The following is an 18833-nucleotide window of genomic DNA, read 5'->3' as shown; positions in this document are numbered from 1 at the left end:
ATTCTAGCTCTGAGAAAGGAGGGGAGACAATCAATAAGAGCTCCTGCTCTGTATTTTAATTATTCCCTTTTACTGCCTTTTTTCTGAGTTGGTCAACAAAGTTATATACCCAGATCAGTATTAAATACTGATTTTACTTGATTTTTTTCATTTGTATGTAAAGTAGTTAATGGAAAATCCTTGAAGCATCATGTGTGAGCACTTGTAAGTAAGTCTATTAAAAATGCTTGCAAAGCTGACTTATCCCCTTTAACACAAAATGCTCAGTAAATCAAATAAAACATAATGTGAGAGGAAAGGACTGATAAATATCTGAATTTCTAGATTTTCTTTAGAGTTCAAAATATAAACTTCATTTTATTTATGCTCTTTTTCTAATCAATCCTCGCTCAGTCTATGTGATTACATGCAAACCTAACTATTTGTCCTCTAGTCGCTGATCATGAATGTTCTTCCAAAATTACAATGGACTGAATTGTTGTCTTAAAATAAGTTTTTTTACACTGTATAATTTGTAGTATTTCTGTGTGTCTTTGTAACTGAGTCAAAGAAATTTGCAGAAAGGATCACTAAAAAAGCATTTCACATTATTATTTGGTTTTCACCAAGGGGAAAAATATAGTTATTATTGTATTAGTGTGCTTCCTTACTGAATTCCAAGCAACACAGAGTGCTTGCTAGATGGAGCAAGATGAGATTCGTTAGCAAGTCATCACAATACTTAGTTGTAAGACAGTTTATGTTATAAACCCTATTTCTCACATTCATCATTTTTAAAAATATTCCCTCAGGCTGAATTCTCCCTGCTTGGCGTCTGCCTAAAATTGAGCATTTTAGGCCTTTTGTAATGGGGAAGGGGAAGGATGGACAATTTTGTTCTCACTTGTGGCTTTAGTTGGTGGATTTGGGGAAGGTCATAGTCAATAAGTTGAACCTGGAAAAGCAGATTTATATTGTATGAAGTCCATAACAAATGGCATGTTTAGGAATTTGAGAAAATATTGTAGTTCAAATACATAACCATAAGTATCTCCTACTCTGTCACTAAGTCCACTATATAATATGTACACTCACTTAGTTTAACTAAGTCTCATCACCTATGTAAAGGTAATAACTTTATCTGCCCTTTACTGTTAGGGAAATTTTACAACTGATGACACCAAAGTGACTCACCACCTTACATGCTCAGGGTATAAAGTACAGAGATTAAAATTTTGCTCCACTGAATTCAGTGGTAATTTGGCTATTGACTTTAGTTAAGTTAGAATTTCACCCCAAGACTTAAAGTATTCAGAATCTCAGAGGAAGTAGATTTCCAAGTTGAGAATAGAACTTACCTTTCTTGACCAAACGACACAGTCAGACTACTAACCATAAGGTAGGGCATCAGCCACCTTACTATAGATGCACAGTATTATTAAGATTCCCTTGATTTATCAGTAATTTATTTTTAGATCTTGTGTGGAGATAAGCATAGAAGCTGAACCAACTAGCATCATAATTCTTTCCTAAATGTTCATATGTCTTAAAGTCAGTTCTTTTATCTATTCCAGGTGATGGTGCAAATGATGTGAGCATGATTCAAGTGGCTGATATTGGAATTGGTATATCTGGTCAAGAAGGAATGCAGGTAATCCTTTAAGTTAGTCTCTTTTCTGAAATCTGCTATATAACTTCCATGCAAAATGCATGCAGTAGTAGGTTGCTGCTTCACTTTGACATATTGGATAGAGAAACAGATTTTTAGTGAACAATTCTGATGCTGTTTTTTTGAGGCTGTGATGGCCAGTGATTTTGCAATATCTCGATTTAAGCACCTCAAGAAGCTGCTTCTCGTCCATGGACACTGGTGCTATTCTCGCTTGGCAAAGATGGTGATTTACTACTTCTACAAAAATGTGGTAAGTCAAAAAGGATCCTGAATACCTTAATTTACTTCGGTTAAGCTATCTTAAAGTACTTCTGCATGTTCCTTTAACTTCCATCAAACTAATATTCCTTTTTTCTGCACTTAACCAGTTTGTTTGCTTCCATATTCACGCCTGCTACTGAACTTCTGAAGTGTTGGGAAAAGCAGTATCTAAATCTTTCACTGCAGAAGTTTGATACAATATTATCCTAAAGGAGGAAAAATCTCAAAGTTTAGTAACATGTATTTACTAGCTCAAGAAACATTCCTCTAATACCCATGAGTCTCAAAGTAAAATGTACTACCCATTTACATAAAGAACGGAAGATTATTAGTCTGAGAAAATGGGAGATGACTCTCCATTAGACAACAGTCGCCTGTGAAACCTGTGAAATTTTGTGTTTAATTTTATAGGAACCACTTGCAAGCACTGGTGCAGTCATATCTAGCATTTTTATTAAAAGTTTAATGTATATGCAAATGAGCTATGCATTGAAGAATAATGTAAAGTGGCTAAACTTGATAGTAATACAATTTCTGCAAAGCAGCGCAAACAAATCCATTTGACTTGAAATATGCTCTGAGCATGAAAGACTATTTACTGAGAATTCAAAGCATTTCCATTTAATTTTTTTAAGTCACAATTTTAAATAAGAATCATGGCTTTATCAGTATTAAAATTTGTAGTAGGAAGCAAAACTTTTTTTCCTGAATGAGCATGGTTTCAGATCCTAAATGATAGTTATTTGCATCATGAAACAGCTCTCTAAACTGGGATGCTGCTGTACTATTATCTCCCCAGTTCTATTAGGAAGAAAAAGACCCTTGATTCCACAATCAAACCCAATTTTATTACAGGATTTATAACCTGGTGCTCAGAACCATGAATAATTTATTTAATTACTCTTTTAAAGGAAACCTAACAATATGAATACACTCTGATGCATCCATTTAAAACTAAAATATCCCATAATGGTTTTCTACATTGGTTAAATGTAGAAAGGCCAAGCTACTTGTTTAAGATAACTATGGAGAAAAGGATGTGTCTTAGAGAAGGATGACTCGGACACACCCTATATCCCACAGGACCTATTGACAGGGACCAACTAGGAACCCCAAAGAGAGAAACATATACCAGCACAATTAGGGATGATCCAAAGAAGCAAACCTGGAAGGTGTGTGACTTCATGATTCTAGGAGTGCAAAATTTAATCATGTTACTATACAATCCTGAACATTCAGGATGCTGAAAATATGTACTACTAACAGATTGTCTCTCTTCTCCAGAACTATGTCAATCTACTATTCTGGTATCAGTTCTTCTGTGGATTCTCAGGGGCCACCATGATTGATTACTGGCAAATGATCTTTTTCAACCTCTTTTTCACTTCCTTACCTCCCATCATTTTTGGGGTATTGGATAGAGATGTTTCTGCAGAAACACTTCTAAGTTTGCCTGAACTATACAAAAAAGGGCGAAATTCAGAGGTATGTCATACTGGTTGTTGACCTGGTGCAGTTCTGCTCTTTTGTTGGATGAGTCAGTAGAAACCTAGATGCTCCCCCAACTTGAAACTACTTTGCTTGGTTTGATAGTACCCATCCAAAGATTGTGTAATTGCAAGAAACCAGTGGCTAGAATCTTAGTAGAAATGTTGATTGGATGATATAAATGGGAAGGGGAAGTGTAACTTCATTAACATTAGTGGAGTGATGAATGAGGCCCCATATATTGAAACCCCAAAGAGTATACGCTTTAATATTAGGAAGGTTTTATGTCTCTGACCTGAGGAAAGATGAAGTGTTTGAGCACTTAAATAAAGGATTTGCTTTTCATGAATAGGGGAAGGAAGGTAGCAAGAAATAAAAGCAGAGTTGCAGTGTAAAAAATGAAAGCAAAAACAGCATGGCTGTCCCATGGTTAAACTCTGGTGAGGTTGAAGGATTTTAATGTAGAGGCGAGTCCTGAAGGAAAGGCTTTTAAAGTGAAGATCGCAGTAGAAAGTGACAAGTAAACCAGAGGCTTTATGTCAACAGAAGGCTGGCAGGCTCTTTGTGTACTTTTCTGGACTTATGTTTTGAAAAAGACCTTTTAATGCACAAAATACTTCTCGTTTTGTCACTATTACAGTTCGCTGTCCAAGCTGCTTCAGGTCTGGACTGTTTCATTTTTCACTTTGAATACTCAGAGCTTGATAAAAAAATCATGGCATATGAAAGCAATTATTAAAACCTTTTCCTCAAAGTCCCTGTCAAGTTCAGTGTGTCAGGCTGATCTTTTTATTTATTAATTTATATGCACCATTCATATATGTACATGCATACGCATTTTTCCTATTTTTCCTATGTCATTTTAAAATGTTGAGCCTAAATTTGACTCAGCTACTAATTACTAGCAGTTAACCATATTTTTCCCCAAAGGGCCTGTTTTGACCTTTCTATTCTCGATTGCAAAGCTGTGGAAATATAGTCCTAATGCACCTGGGCTGTAATTTTCAGCACTACTGAGCATTTATTCAGATTGTGTTCACTTGATATTATGAGAATCCAGCCCTTTGAGTGAAAAGTGTGGAAGGGAAGTCATTTTGCCAACAGAGTCTATAAGGACATTCCCATCCTCTTCCATGCCACATGTGGGGAGTATTCTCCATTTTTTCAAAACATGAAGTTGTTGCTGCTCTGGCAGTCTGACTGCTTCACTGGCAAAGTGAAAGAGCCTGCTAAATCTGCCACCATCACTGTGAGCCTGTCTCCCCTTGAGCAATGGCATTAAAAGTTGAGAGTGAGAGAGAGCGCCTTGAGAAAGGTGTAGACACATCACATTTACCAAAATTCAATGGTCCATGGAAACGTGATTTAAAGAATATTATTTGGCCCACTCTGATAACCTTTATAGGTGTTCAGGCTCTTAAAGATGATGAGTTAATGCATGAGAGAAAACAATGTTTGTCCTGTGACAATGATGGTTCTCCGTAACTTCCTACAGATCTACAACTTGTCAACGTTTATCATTGCCATGCTGGATGCCTTCTACCAGAGTCTTGTCTGCTTCTTTGTCCCTTATTTTGTAAGTACACAAAGTATTCAAACTGGCTCTTAACAAAACTGAATTAACAATCCCAATCTGTTCAGCAATGTATTATGAATTATCAGGGTTTGTCTGAATCTCTCCATTTTCTAGACATATGAGGGTTCTGACATTGATGTTTTCACCTTTGGAACACCCATCAATACTATCTCCCTCCTGACTATTCTCCTACACCAAGCTCTGGAAATCAAAACTTGGGTATGTATGTGAATATATGACAATTTAACCTCAAGCTTTCTTTATATGCAAGTGAGATATTGCTATAAGTCAAACATGATGATTTGTCTAGAGATAATTGCCTCCCTGGAATACCAACAGACTTTGATTATACAGTGCCTTTGGGACAGAACAATAAAGAGTTTTTGTGTAGTTAAACATGAGAATGGGAGCATTGCACCATATGCTTTAGGAAGATCATATTATTTGGAAGTTATCATCCTGTGAATTACTTTTATGAAGGAAGGGGGTGTATTTCTTCTGCTTCACTGTTCAGTTACATGACTCTTCAGGGATGTTCCTCCTTTCAGTTACACTGCACATCTGCCTCTCCTAAGATTTAGCATCAATTGTTAATATTATTACTGTTGCTTCCATTTCTGTTCACAGACACTGTTTCATTGGATCACAATGATTGGAAGTGTTGTACTTTACCTCTTCATCTCAACAGTCTACAATGCTGTCTGTGTTGTTTGTAACCCTCCCACCAACCCCTACTGGATTATGGAGAATCAGCTGTCAGATCCTAGGTTTTATTTACTGTGTTTCATTACACCAGTCCTTGCTCTTCTACCGAGGTTTGAACATTTGCTCGTTTTCCTTCTCAATATTGTTTTTTAGGAATTTGTGGACACTAGGATAAAATAGTAATAGTTTTTATCTATATCAACTGCAACCATTCCTATAGGTGCCTCAGAAGCCTATTTAATCCAATAGAGAGCCCACCTAATGGATCAGTTCTAAAGCAGAAAGATCAGCAAATGGGGATTCAGTATACGTGGATTCTAGTCCCAGTTCAGCCATTAACTCATGCAATTAATATAACCTTAAATATATAAACCACTTTGTTTCTCTGCCTCCATTTCCCATCAATAAAATGAAAAAAAGAATCCTCTTGAAGTGTTTTGAGATTTACCAGTGACAAACAGCTATAAAAATGCTCATTATTATGGGCATTAATATTCAATATGCTAATGGTGGCTAATAAGTACATTCGTAGGATAGCTTTTGAATTGTTCCCAATTGTTCCCAAATCTTGAATACAATAATCTTGTATTACTTCCATTACTTTACTCCATTATCACATCTCATTAAATATTGCAGTTTGCATCATAAACTGTGTCAGTTAAATTAAGAATTTTTTTTTATATAAACAATCTTCCTATGCCCAAAATCATGGCTTGCTATCTGCCAGAAAACAAATACAAAGGAAAATAATATTTGAGGATAACATTGGTTTTTATAATTTGGTAGACAGGTTAAAACATTACTTTTGTATCCTTGCATATCTAACTACTAATACCTCAGATTATTAAAAGTCAAATAATTTTAAAAACAAATGTTTTTCCCAAGTTATGACTCATGTTCCCTTTTTAATTACTTTGAGCTTGGATAGTCAGACAGACTAGAAGTAGGGTGAAACAAACTAATTTGCTTCTCTCTTTCAGTTGTTAGGAATACACTGGAACTGTAAAAGTCATGAAGACATTTTCATTCATATTTGATTTTATTAAACCACTTTTCAAACAAATCCTAAAATCTGGACCTAAACAGTATTTTAAGCCCTTTTTCAATTAGATAATTTAACATTTTTCTCAACTACTCTGTCTCTATGTGTATTCAGATTTATTCTGGGTAATACAAGCTTCAGGTAAGGATGATGTGGCTCATGGTTGAGTGAATGTTCCACATCTCCAGGGAACAGCATCTTTTGACAGTGTTTTTTTCCTGAGTGATTTTTTTCTATTATTATCAGCCCACATTCGCAATGACTTTTTTAGCCCTGAGCTTTCTACATCAGACACTTGGTTAAGAATTCATATTTCCGTCCTGGGAATTCAGCAATGTTAAGATCCCTGCTGCCTTGGCAGGATACTGAGCTTAAAGATTTGTGCCTGGATAACATCAAGGGAGGAGCACAGCTGTTCCTTCTTGCAGGCACCCCAGATTATTTTCTTCAGAAACTTCTGTTCACACATAATCCACCTCCAAGTCCTATCCAGAACTCAGTTACAGCAACAAAGCACTCCTTGTGAAATGCAGCTCATACTTAAATTTTCAACTGGCTCATTTTAGTATGCGGTTTGTTCCTTATCTTCCCTGGATGCCACTTGGAGCTTATAGCTTTAAGATTTCTAGCTATCTCTAGAAGGTAAGGTGAATATAAAAGAGCCTCAATTCCTCCTTGTAGCTACAGATTCTCCCTTTATCTATTGGCTGAGGTTCTGAATCCCATCTGTTGTTCTGAGACAGACTCACCTGCATGCCCATGCTTTTGTGCCAGGTATTTGTGGTAGTTCTGGTAGACACGGTCCATAGACATGGCAAAAAAAGCAGTTACTTGCTTTCCCATTTGATATTAAAATGCAAATCCACCCACCTGTGAGCAACCCCTTTCACGTAGCTTTCTCAATTTTCAAGTACTGCCAGGAACAGGAGAGAGAGAAGAGGGCCATAGAGGAAATGTTAGAAGTAAAAAGAAGATGCTGACTTCTGCAGTTTCACCTTCCTCTGTATCTCTATGCCTCCTTTTAAAGGAGTGTACCACTTCACTTTCCAACTATTGGCTCTCTGTCCATAAACCCAACCAAGTCTCTGCTTGTCCTTCTATCGGTGGTGACCTTAGGGTTGTTGGGGCCCTGGGCAAGAGAGTCATTTTAGCCCCTTAGAGGCTTAATTTTGATGACCTACAAGCAAGTCAGACATTTTCAATTTCAATTTCACTTTGCCCTATCCATGAAACTGCAATAAAAGCATCTTAATCCAATATTAATAATACAATGAAAGAGTTTTTTTAACATTGAGCTATATTCTAGGTTCATTTTAGGTTCAAAATTTTGGGGCCCCCTAACGTGTGGGTCTCTGGCAGGTCGCCTGGTTTGCCCTTCCCTAAGGCCACTACTGCTTCCATGCTCTATACAGCATGTACACAAATCCTATTGTCATGGTCATCATAAGTATAGATGACTCTACAATACAACTGCATACATCCAAGTGCCTCACTGGAAGTAAGTAAGGACATTACCAGACATCTGCAGAACCTGCAGAAAGAGACTTTTGACATAGTGTTATATTTTACTAGTGAAACCCATTTTTAATGTCATACTTTTCTTGATCTTTTATCAGGTATTGTGTTTTAGCTCTGCAAGGAACCTTCATAGCATGTCCAATTCTGAAAGCTCAGCAACTGGATAAGCTTCCCAAAGAGCAACGAGATCTGGAAATCCACTTGTGGAGGACAAAAAAGCAAGCTACCTTAGGCACATCTTCAGTCTGCATTGATGAGGTTAATCTAAGCACCAGCAATGTATGCCTGTCACCATTCCTACACCCAACAGCATCTGCTATATCCCATGATAACCTCAGACTATCCCCCCAAGATACAAACCCCAGAAGAGAGTGGATACTGAACAGAGAAAGCAAATATTCCATCAGGAGGCAGGCAGAGGAAGAAACCACTGCAGCCAGTTCCTCAGTGACAGCCTCACCTTGGCAGTATCAATTTTTGACTGATAGGAATGCATCTGCTGGGCAGTTCATTGGCCAGTTGACTGATGGTTGTGATGAAAGACGTAACCGTAGAAGCCATCGGAGATCAGTGAGTGCAGTGACACTATAAAGGATCTTGAGTTCTGAGCTTTCAACAATGTGCTAACTTTCCTGGACATATTACTGCTGCTGTGCAGCCCTCAAGGATAAAGAGTGCAGCAGGGGAAACCTTTTTCATAACTATGTTCAGCTGTGAAACTTTCTAGAAATACGCAGATGGCTTTGCGAATCTTCTGGACTAGCTCAATATGATATATTAATATGTGAAATAGGCCATGTGCACATATCAATTTTCAAGGATGTGGGCTGACTTGATAAATGGTTGGTTTCTTTGGTGTTCTTTGACCAGGAGAACATATATGAGCATCAGTTAATCACTGTGAAATGTACAATTTGGACAAAAACTGGAGATGTTTCTCATCAAATAACATTTTCTCTTCAAAGTAATAGTGACCTGCATGGTGATTACATGGTAATTATACATTTAGGACAGCAAGTGTGCTGTGTACAGTATACACTGTGCCATTCCAAATAACAACAAGCTCCTCTTTAATACCTAAGAAACAAAGCCTTAAAAGGGTCCTATCAAAAAGCCCTTGAATCTCTTCAGCTTTTAAAAGTTAGCAATAAGCCACTTATAAAAGAGGAAATTGGTTACCTTCAGTTGTTAAAAGTAATATCTAAAATGCCTGACAGAAAAAATGCTCTAGTTTTCAGGCTGTATGTTTTATACAGGTGACAGCACAATATGTAGTCGTACTGTTTCCTCTCTATTGTCAGATGGGCCCATTTATATAGGTTGACTTTCCTCACAGTAATACTGGGCAGGAAGAAAACATTTTTATAAACAGAAAACCACAAAAGTTGGCAGGAAGACTCCAGGCCAGTTATAGATATTTAAAGCTACCAAATATATGTCCAAAAGTGTAATGGAAATTTTAGTTAAAGTATATCTATTTCTGATTTCTTCTAATCTGGAGATGGTATTTATTTCCTTCCTACCCTGTACTATTTGATATATCTATAGAGCATAACGCAGTGACATGCAAAGAGATCTAGGATGAGTTACGTGCAGAACACAGTACAGCCACATTAACCAAGGCAGAATACTCTGCTAATTATCAGTGCTATGAGAAGCAAGGCTTATTAGGCTACATAAAGCACCATATGAATGCATCTATACTGTATTATGTAAATGCATATAGCACCAGTGCCCCGATTACTTCAGGTATCTCTGCATGGCACTTCGCTGTGTAGTTACACCATTTGCATAGTGTTGTTATGTTCTGTCAAACACATCTCATGTTGGCATAGCTCAGTGGTAGATGCAAAGATTCCCATATGTTCATCATGTTGCTGGGGATCATTTAAGATGAAAGTTGCTATAGAGATGGAAGATATTTTAATAGTACAACAAATAAATCTACGTCTGAGCTGAGATTTGGGCACATCAATTGCTTTGGATATGAATGGTACATTACAGTAGATGTGGTTGCCTATAATGACTAAAATTTGGGTTATCTTCTTAAAGTTCTATTAAAATGCAGACGTTAATCCTTATCAGTATCTTAAAGCAACAAGATACAGGAACATTCACAAACAACACTCTGACCCCTAGCTGTTGCAATGCAATGAAAGATGTCTTCAGTATTTCCCATAGAAATATTCACTATTAATACCATGTTAGATTCAAGATGTCACAACAAATAGCTACAACTCAATCATGCACTAAGTTCAGCTGATCTCGTATTTTTGTGACTCAACAGAAAACTCCATTTTTTTTAGCTTTTTACATGTGTAAAGCAGTAAATTTTTAGCTAATTATTTATTACACATCACAATGTGTGATGTCCCTTTAATAAACTGTTCAGCAAATACAGGCAGTCCTCAATTTACAACGTTTTGAGTTACATTTCACACTTGCAACCATTATAAATTGACACCCTGTTTCGATTTTATGACGTCAATTTTGACTTGCAACGCTTGATCTGAAGCAATGCCACGCCAGCAAACAAGTTTGCTGTGTTGCTCATCTCCCTGGAGAACATCTGTCCAAACTTGCTTGGACACTTTCTTTAAGAAAGCAGACAAGACTCCAGAAAAACTTTAAGGCAAGACTCCTGAGAAGACTCCAGCCAAGAACCCTTCAAAAAGTCTAACCAAGAGCCCTTCAAAAAGTCCAGCAAATCACCTCAAAGAAGTCCTTCCAAATCAATATGATTGCTATTTACAATATAAATGCATTAATCTAGCTATATTACTCACCTATAATTGATTGAGTAAAAAATTCTGGGGTATTTTTGGTGAAAAAAGGGTATCAAGCTTTGGTTCAGGAACCAATCCCCCATTTATAACATTGTTTCTTATGAGAAAATTGATTCCGAGTTACAATGTTTTGACTTAAGACACTGTTTTCAAGAACCAATTGTGTCGTAAGTCCAAGGACTGCCTATATTCGTTTGCTTTCTGTTATATATATGGTAACCCACAATTTCCTAGTTACTGTTGCTTTAACATAACACAGAAAGGACTGAATAGCATCCCTACCACTTAAACTTATTTCAACTATTACTGTGTTAAGCGTATAACTATAATGGATACAGTATTAATTGTCAGCTTTAAACCAATTTAAAAGAGGCAGGTTTTGTACAATAACAGGAATTAAGTGCTGTTGAGATTATTATTGTGGGAACAGAGAGTGTTCACTTTACCCACTCACTGCCTGAAAATGAATCTTTTGGTGATGATACCTGGGGTGAAATGTTTTTGACTCCCAGACATGTTTTTACATGACCTAGTCCTGTTCCTTTGAACCCAGGGAAATAAATTGCTCATTTTTTCTCACGTATGTTATGATTTCAAAATAGAAAATATTTTTTAGTAATAAAAATGATATCGTTACAACTTGGAGTCGTATCCAGGATTAGTGTTGCCTATCAAAAATAGCAGCTTCAGAGCTCTTTTTATCTGTTCATCTCAAAGCACTTTGAAGAGGAGTTCAGGATTGCTGTCCCAGTTTTCCAAAAGAGAAAATAGAAGCAAATGGACAGAAGAGACCTGTTCCAGGTCACTCCGCAGTCCAGTGGCAAAATCAAGCTTGGAATCCAAATTTTCAAAGTCCAAATCCAGTTCTCTTTCCACTAGGCCACATTTGGAATGCAATACATAGAGGTAAGGTAATGGATAATAATGTGTAACTGCAAGAATTTATGGAAAAACTGGAGGGGCAACCAAGACCAAGATAAGTAAAGCTGGGAACTACTGTAGAGCACTCTGACTACAAGGCCAAGAATTCATTGTGTGATATTTCTTCTCACACCCTATCTGGAAAACTGCTTTCCCATTTAGGCTGTCCTTCCCACTGTGAAGCCAGGTTGCAGAGGTAGCTGAGAGAATAGTTGAAGAAGATTTTCTCTTAAACAGGACCAAAGACTCCCTGCAATGTGTTTCGAAGCCTTCCCAGAGGCTCCTTAAACATGGCAGCCATGCTCTGTTAAACACCACGCAAATAGAGTGTGGTGGTTCTTGTCCAAGATGCTCACAGTGTGAATTCAAAATCATTGATTTTAATTGACAGAACAAGGGAATAGAGCTGCTCTAAATAATTGTATATCCTGACCCATAATCTACCTGGTAATAAAAGAACCTGATAACTTCATTGATTGGTAGACGATTACAACATAATGGCCCAATACAATCCCGTAGAATGGAGACTGCAGTCTTCTGTGCCAGAAAGTCCTGTAGGGGCACAGTGGGGCAAAGCATTCAAACTTACTCCCCTTCCCCTCCAAGTCTTCTGAATAGCCCACAGGACATTCAGTTCTGATGTGAATAGTCAGAAAGCAGAACAATTATTTAGCTTTTTGATGTATAAGGTGCTGGAAATCATTGCTTCATTTAATTAGACCACAGAATACTAAAAAGTACTGACTGCCAATGAAGTCTTTACATACTTCTTTTTTTTTTTTTTTGGTCTGTGGCAACCACATGAAACAACCACATAGATAACTGTGCTTTGAGCTACAACAAAGTGATAGTCAGTATTATCACTGTGACAAACTGAAGGTGACATCTTTTCTAAGTGAACAGCTATGCAAGACCACTGCTATTCAGTAAGTGACACAAGATCGCCTGGGCTAGTTGTGGTGGTTGGAAAGGAGCCATCCATCATGTTCTTAGGGGAGAAGATTTTATTAGATGCAAGGGGCAGGAAATCCTCACATTTGTTGCCTGGATTTGTCTATGCCTCTCTTAGAACAATGCTTTGGAAATGTGGCCTTTGGCCTGCTAGATATTGGCCATAATTGTCTAAATGCCAAAAAGAATCAGGTGAGGAAGTAGGGCACTGTTTGCTTTTCCTCACAGGTGTGAGCGTTGACAGTCATACTATATCCAGACTAATCACACCGAGGAATATGTTTTGCCTAAGGATGTATCACCATCTATTTTGCAACGTGTGCTGCTGCTTTAATGTTTAATTCATTTGTTTGATTGCAGTACTAAGGACTGTGCAAGTACTGAGCTGTTTGCTTTGGGGGTAAGATGACTTCAGACAGGATGCAGTGTGATTAGATACTTGTGAGCAGCATAGCTGAATAAAAATATAAATGCTAAGACAAGAGACTCTTGAATATAATGATCCCAGAGGGTGGGATTTAGAGGACTGACCGAATAATGCTGAAGATCCATAAAGTACTTTTGACATTGCTGGTGATTGGAACTCACTGCAATTATCAGTGCATGAGATAAATGTGAATAGGACTTGCTGCCTAACAATTATAATCTAACACCTAATTATTCTGAGTTACATAAACAAGACAGAGACTGAATACACAGTTTGAATTAAAAATGAAAATGCTTTGGGGGATGACTGTCCTTTACCTTAAGGCCTCAGAAGGACTGGAAATGGATGCCAGGAAATAGTCCCAATATAAGGGAGCTTTTCCACGAGCAGGGAGGGGTTCTAGGAGCAGTCTTTGCCAGGCTGTTCTTTACTTCCCAGGAGCTCATACATGGCCAAGGATATGCCCAGCCCCAAATAAAGAGTCCATACCTCAGGAAAAAGGTGAACTAGAAATTGGAACCCAAGCATTTCTCTTCTTGACAACACTGATCACTTCATCATGGATAGTCTTAAAGTATTTAATCTGGTAGTATTACAAAGAATAATCTACTTTCATGGTAACTGACCAGGGCTAATTCATTTGCTAGGCTAATTCTTACATTCCTGCTTCCATTCTGCTGCTACCCTTTATCCCCACCTGCCTGTACCTCTTCCTGGTCTTGAAACCTCTCTCTCTCCTCTGCCCCCAGAGTCTGTGTCTGGTGTCTCCCTAGGTATTTTTCCCTCTTACTCATTTGCGAAACTTGAAAGCATTGATAATGAATTTCTTCCTTTCCTTGCCTGCCAATTTCAGCCACTTTTTCCTCTCTTTCTCATCCCAGTTCATCCACACTAATAGCCACTCCACCTGGCTATCAACCTCAGCTCTCTTTGCCTTACTCTGTAACTGTAATTCTTGCCTCTGTCCTCAACCCTATACTGTTCTCCCTGGCATCTGCATTTTTCTCCAACTTTCCTGAGTTAGCTGCCACCCCAGCCATCCTATTTGTCTCATTTAATCTCCTCCATTAACTGTCCTGAAAATCCCTCATGCGATCTCTGACAAACACTGCTGTCTGATCTCTGAATTCCCTTTCTACAGCCAGGACCATACTATTTTCCCCCCATCCTCTCAACCAAACAGAATGAACAGGTAAACCTGTCTTCTCTTCATCCTTTACATTTCCTATCCATAATTCAAATCCATTGTGCTTCCCCACCACACTTATTCTGAGGTCTCCCATCTCTTGTATTCCTAGCTCTTAGGTTTGTTTCTTTTTCTTCATCCCCTCCTAAATCATAACTTCATCTTTTCTTCTCATCTATTCCTCACCCTCTATTGATTAATCCCATGTCTGCATCCACATCTTTGTGTTTCCTACATGGTGCACACCCATTCAGTGCTCAGGACTGAAAAAAGGCTGTGATGTGAGTATGCACTTAAACTCTATGTAAACAAGACTTATTTACTATAGAAACAGCCTTAAGGGTTTTTTTACCTCATTAAAGCTCCTTACCTTGTTCCCAAGGGCACCTTATGCCTCTAATAGCAGCTTTTAAATTGTGGGGACCTAGTCAGTTCAGGGCTGCTTAGAAGCCATCAAGGCTTCCAACTCAGTCTCCAGTTACAGTTAAACAGAGTACAATTACTTTGCAATGTAGACAGTGGAGCCAAGGAGTTCCTATGTATTTAAGCAGGTTATGCAGATAATTGGAGTCTGCTATAATGTAAGCAATACGAAAAAAAAAGTCAGAACTGGTATGGTGTTATCATTTAACTGCATAGATCATACTCTTATCTGATATGCATACTAGTAGGAACAGAGTGCTGAAAACTCCTTCCTTAGATCTCATCACTTCTATAGTTATCATCTTAAATCCTTCCTCTCCTTTGTCTGTAAAATACTTGACCAGGCTGCCTATTTTGGACAGGCAGCCGAGGATTCAACTTCTACGGTCTATGAAAATTGTGCTTTCTAAAGACATCTGTCCTGCTAGATCAGGAAGGCATTTTGCTCTTGTTTTTCCCACAAAAATGGGTAAGAGAAAAAAATAATGTTCATTTGAATATTATTTCCATAATTCAGTAATAATGTCTCAAGACAAATGGTAGATACTTACACCTAATTTAGAATGACCCACAAGAAAGCCAAAGATGAATATGTAATATAACTTCTTTGTGAGTGGATGTCATGGATGTGATCCAAGGCAAAGGCAGTTGAGGGCTTGACCCTAGAGCAATGACTCTCAGCCAGTGTGCTAAGGTACCCTGGGGTGCTGCCAGGTCCTTTGAAGTGTGCTGTGAGGCACAAGGAAATAAGTAGATGTGCCACATTCAGCCCTTTTGCCCAGCCCTTTTATAAAGAGGTAAGCACTCTAATATATAAATTAGTTTTTGAAATTAGTGAATTGAATAGTACCAAAAGTTATGGTGGGATACCTCAAATCCAAAAAGATTGAGAACCACTGCTTTAGAGGCTCATACCCCCATGGGGACCAGGAACAGGCAGGGTGAAGGAAGCAAGAAGTCCAACTTGAGTCAGGGGACTAAGAGTAGGCAGGGTGGGAGGTCAAGATTTTTAAGACACTGGGACATAGGTTGTGCCCATGTGTAGAACTACAAGCCCCCGAGTCAGGAACAGACTGAGCTTAGGGACCCAGACTGGAGTCACTAGCCAGCAGGGTCTGGACCAGGATGTGGGCAGGCATCGAGCTAAGCTACGAGACAGGAGCTGGATGTCAAACAACAGAGGCCTGGACTGGAGTTTAGAAATGTAAGAAGTCAAGGAGTTCTAGAAACAGTTTGGAATCAGGAGTCTGCAGGCAATAACCAAGAAGCCAGAAAAAAGGACCCTGGACAATAGGAAAAAATAGGCAGAAGCCAGAGACTGGGAACTAGGAATCAAAGATAGGGAATTTAGAGCAAAGCATGAGAAGCATAAAGCTGGAGAGAGAAACATTCATCCTGCTGAGTAGTGTGGTGGGCTCTGAAAGCCATGTTGTTTATAAGCAGGTATGTGTGCCCATGCAGGAACCAGAACCAGTTGCGGGTAGGTAGTTAGGCCACTGGCAGCCAGGCCCACTCCATAGCCGGAAACAGCTGGGGGCAATTTAGCCTGCCTGCTGCCTTGACTCCTGACAGTCAAGGAAACAAGCCTGTCCATGTTTTGAAGCACCATAGTACTAAGCTCCCTTCATAACCCCACAAAAGTACATAGACACGAAAAGGGCTTCAAGTGAGCCTGCATCTATTTAGATTTCTAAAACAATGGACCACATTTAGTATCAGAGCCCAAATTATACAGCCAAACTTCCCATCCTTTCAGCAGATGTCACTGGAGAATCAAAAGCATAAAACCTTATAGGAGCAATAAATGTTTTAGGACCCTACTGAAAATGTTCATGGGTATATAATTTACCCCTATATATTTGTTTGTAATTATCTTCCTTTGGTCTTTAAACTGATTTTCTGCAATCCAAACATTTCTCAATCTCTAATTCTTTACAGAATCATGAAATGTAGCACTGTTCTTCAACTCTCCAATGCAGCAGATTGCACAGCATCCCTAGGTAACCTGATCCAGTGCTCCTCCCGATAGATGGATAGGTTTTTTTCCTAGTATCAAATCTAAATCATCTTTGCTACGTATTAATTTGATTTCTTTGTCTACATCATAAATAGACTTTGGGGATAATGATCCATTGTGCTTTATAAAAATGTTTATATATTGTAAGATTGTTATCAGGTTCCCCTCAGTCTTCTTATTTTAGCCTAAATAAACAGATCCATTACTTTCAACATTTTCCTCAGAGGTCAGTGTTTATCAAAACTCTTGTCATTTCTGTTGCTTTCTTCTGGACACTTTCCAATTTTGTGCATGTTGATATGTGATTTTAATGAAATTAGGAGGAACTGAAAAATAGGCAATAATGTATTTAACCACTGGGTATGAATATTCATGAACATATAGAAACATCTGCAGGAGCCCCAGTGGTATTAGTGGTGCATACTATATTATGTTAGTAAATCTGACAGAGTATGAACACCAGACTGTAATCTTATGATTTACACTAATCTCTGTGCCAGTTTCCTGGACTACACATGTAGAAAAATAGCTTCCCCTTCCATACAGGCACCATGTTAAAATCACCATCCATTCTCAGAGTAAGATTTCTAACTGTATTCATTTTAATAGCCAGTAGACAATAATGCACTGGGAGAATACCTGGTAATTCACCCTGTTTCACTTGTAAAGAATTATTTGCTTGCTATTAATACTTCTTTTTTAATTATTAGAATGATATTGAAGTATCATGCAGTTAGTGTGGCTCCATACTGCAAACTGCAGTGGGGTGCAAAGCTATAGAAGCTAGCTTTAAGGAAGCTAGTTCAGGTACTCGTAGCAGTCCACAACAGCAGCCCACATCTCAGTGTGGGATAACACACCCTACCCTTGTCTAAGTCTGTGGTGCTAGACTGTTTCTAGTATCCAAGCTAGTTTATTTTCAGCCATAATTTTGCAGTGCTGACATACATACATAGAGCCATTGAATTCAGCAGAACTATATGCCCAAGTTAAGCAAAAGTGTGTTTTCAGGACTGAGCCTAAGTCCTTTAATGTAGAAACAGGATATGCCTACAGGAAATAATGTTGAGTTGCCAGAGATGAACCTTGCATGAAATGCCAGGGGGAGGTATGAATGCAGGCACAGCGGGAGCACGTATTTTAGAATATAGCCAAAACTGGAGCCTCACATCTGTGCTCCTTTATTTAGAGGGGGCTAGATTGATCTCTGTGTTCCAAAGCATTCTTCTGGTTTTGCTTCCATTTGAGGTCCAGAATAAGACAGGGTCTATTTTCTAGACACTTCCAAAATGCTCAGTAAAACTGTTAAGCTAGGGATAGACATTATGCATAAACCAGTTTAAGTGATCATAAACTGGTTTAGACTTATAACAGAACAAATGTTCATTGCACCTACACCAGTTTGAAAATGGCTGAAGTTGGTTTGGGATAAACCTGGTTAAACAGTTATGAGACTTAACTGATTTGTGCCAAACCAGTTTATGCAATGTCTGTACCAGACCCCTTTCTCGTTTAAATTAAAGCAGACCCCCCCCCAGCATCCCAGCATGCTCTCTGGGCTGGGCAGGATGCTCTGCTCCACAGCAGGGCTGGCCCCTTCCCTCTTCTCCCTGGCTGCAGCTCTGGCAGAGACTTGCAGACACAGCAGGGTCTGCCTGGCTTCCTCCTGCTCTTCCCCTCCCCTTACCACTCCCTGTCCCCTCTGCCATTCACAGACACACTGCATTAGCTAGCAGACCACATGCTGGCTATGGTCTGTGCTGTGGCAGATACAGCTTTTTGGAGCTAATCAACTGGTCAGCTGGTAGTGTCCCCCCATTCCTTCTTTGTTTAAGAAGAACTTAAACTAATGAGAGAGGCTGTTTGTTTTCTGATGGTGTG

The 18833-nt window shown here is 38.6% G+C and overlaps 1 protein-coding gene across 2 annotated transcripts in view; it reads left to right on the top strand.

The window, feature by feature from the left end:
- The window catches only part of ATP10B (ATPase phospholipid transporting 10B (putative)), a 237458-nt gene extending 224082 nt beyond the window's left edge, over positions 1 to 13376 (top strand). For both annotated transcript variants that reach the window (XM_090064914.1, XM_090064915.1), the window contains 7 exons: positions 1554 to 1630; positions 1776 to 1901; positions 3197 to 3397; positions 4896 to 4976; positions 5091 to 5195; positions 5604 to 5791; positions 8340 to 13376. In XM_090064914.1, coding sequence (XP_089921040.1) covers positions 1554 to 1630; positions 1776 to 1901; positions 3197 to 3397; positions 4896 to 4976; positions 5091 to 5195; positions 5604 to 5791; positions 8340 to 8832 — 1271 coding nt within the window. In that variant the 3' untranslated portion in view covers positions 8833 to 13376. The remainder of the gene's footprint in view (positions 1 to 1553; positions 1631 to 1775; positions 1902 to 3196; positions 3398 to 4895; positions 4977 to 5090; positions 5196 to 5603; positions 5792 to 8339) is intronic.
- Positions 13377 to 18833: the final 5457 nt, after the last annotated feature.

This window comes from Crocodylus siamensis, chromosome 10, assembly GCF_052110815.1.
Source record: "Crocodylus siamensis isolate JL-2025a chromosome 10, ASM5211081v1, whole genome shotgun sequence".
NCBI classification, from domain to species: domain Eukaryota; kingdom Metazoa; phylum Chordata; order Crocodylia; family Crocodylidae; genus Crocodylus; species Crocodylus siamensis.
Note: the sequence above shows the minus strand (reverse complement) of the source record. Positions and strands in the feature narration are given on the sequence as shown.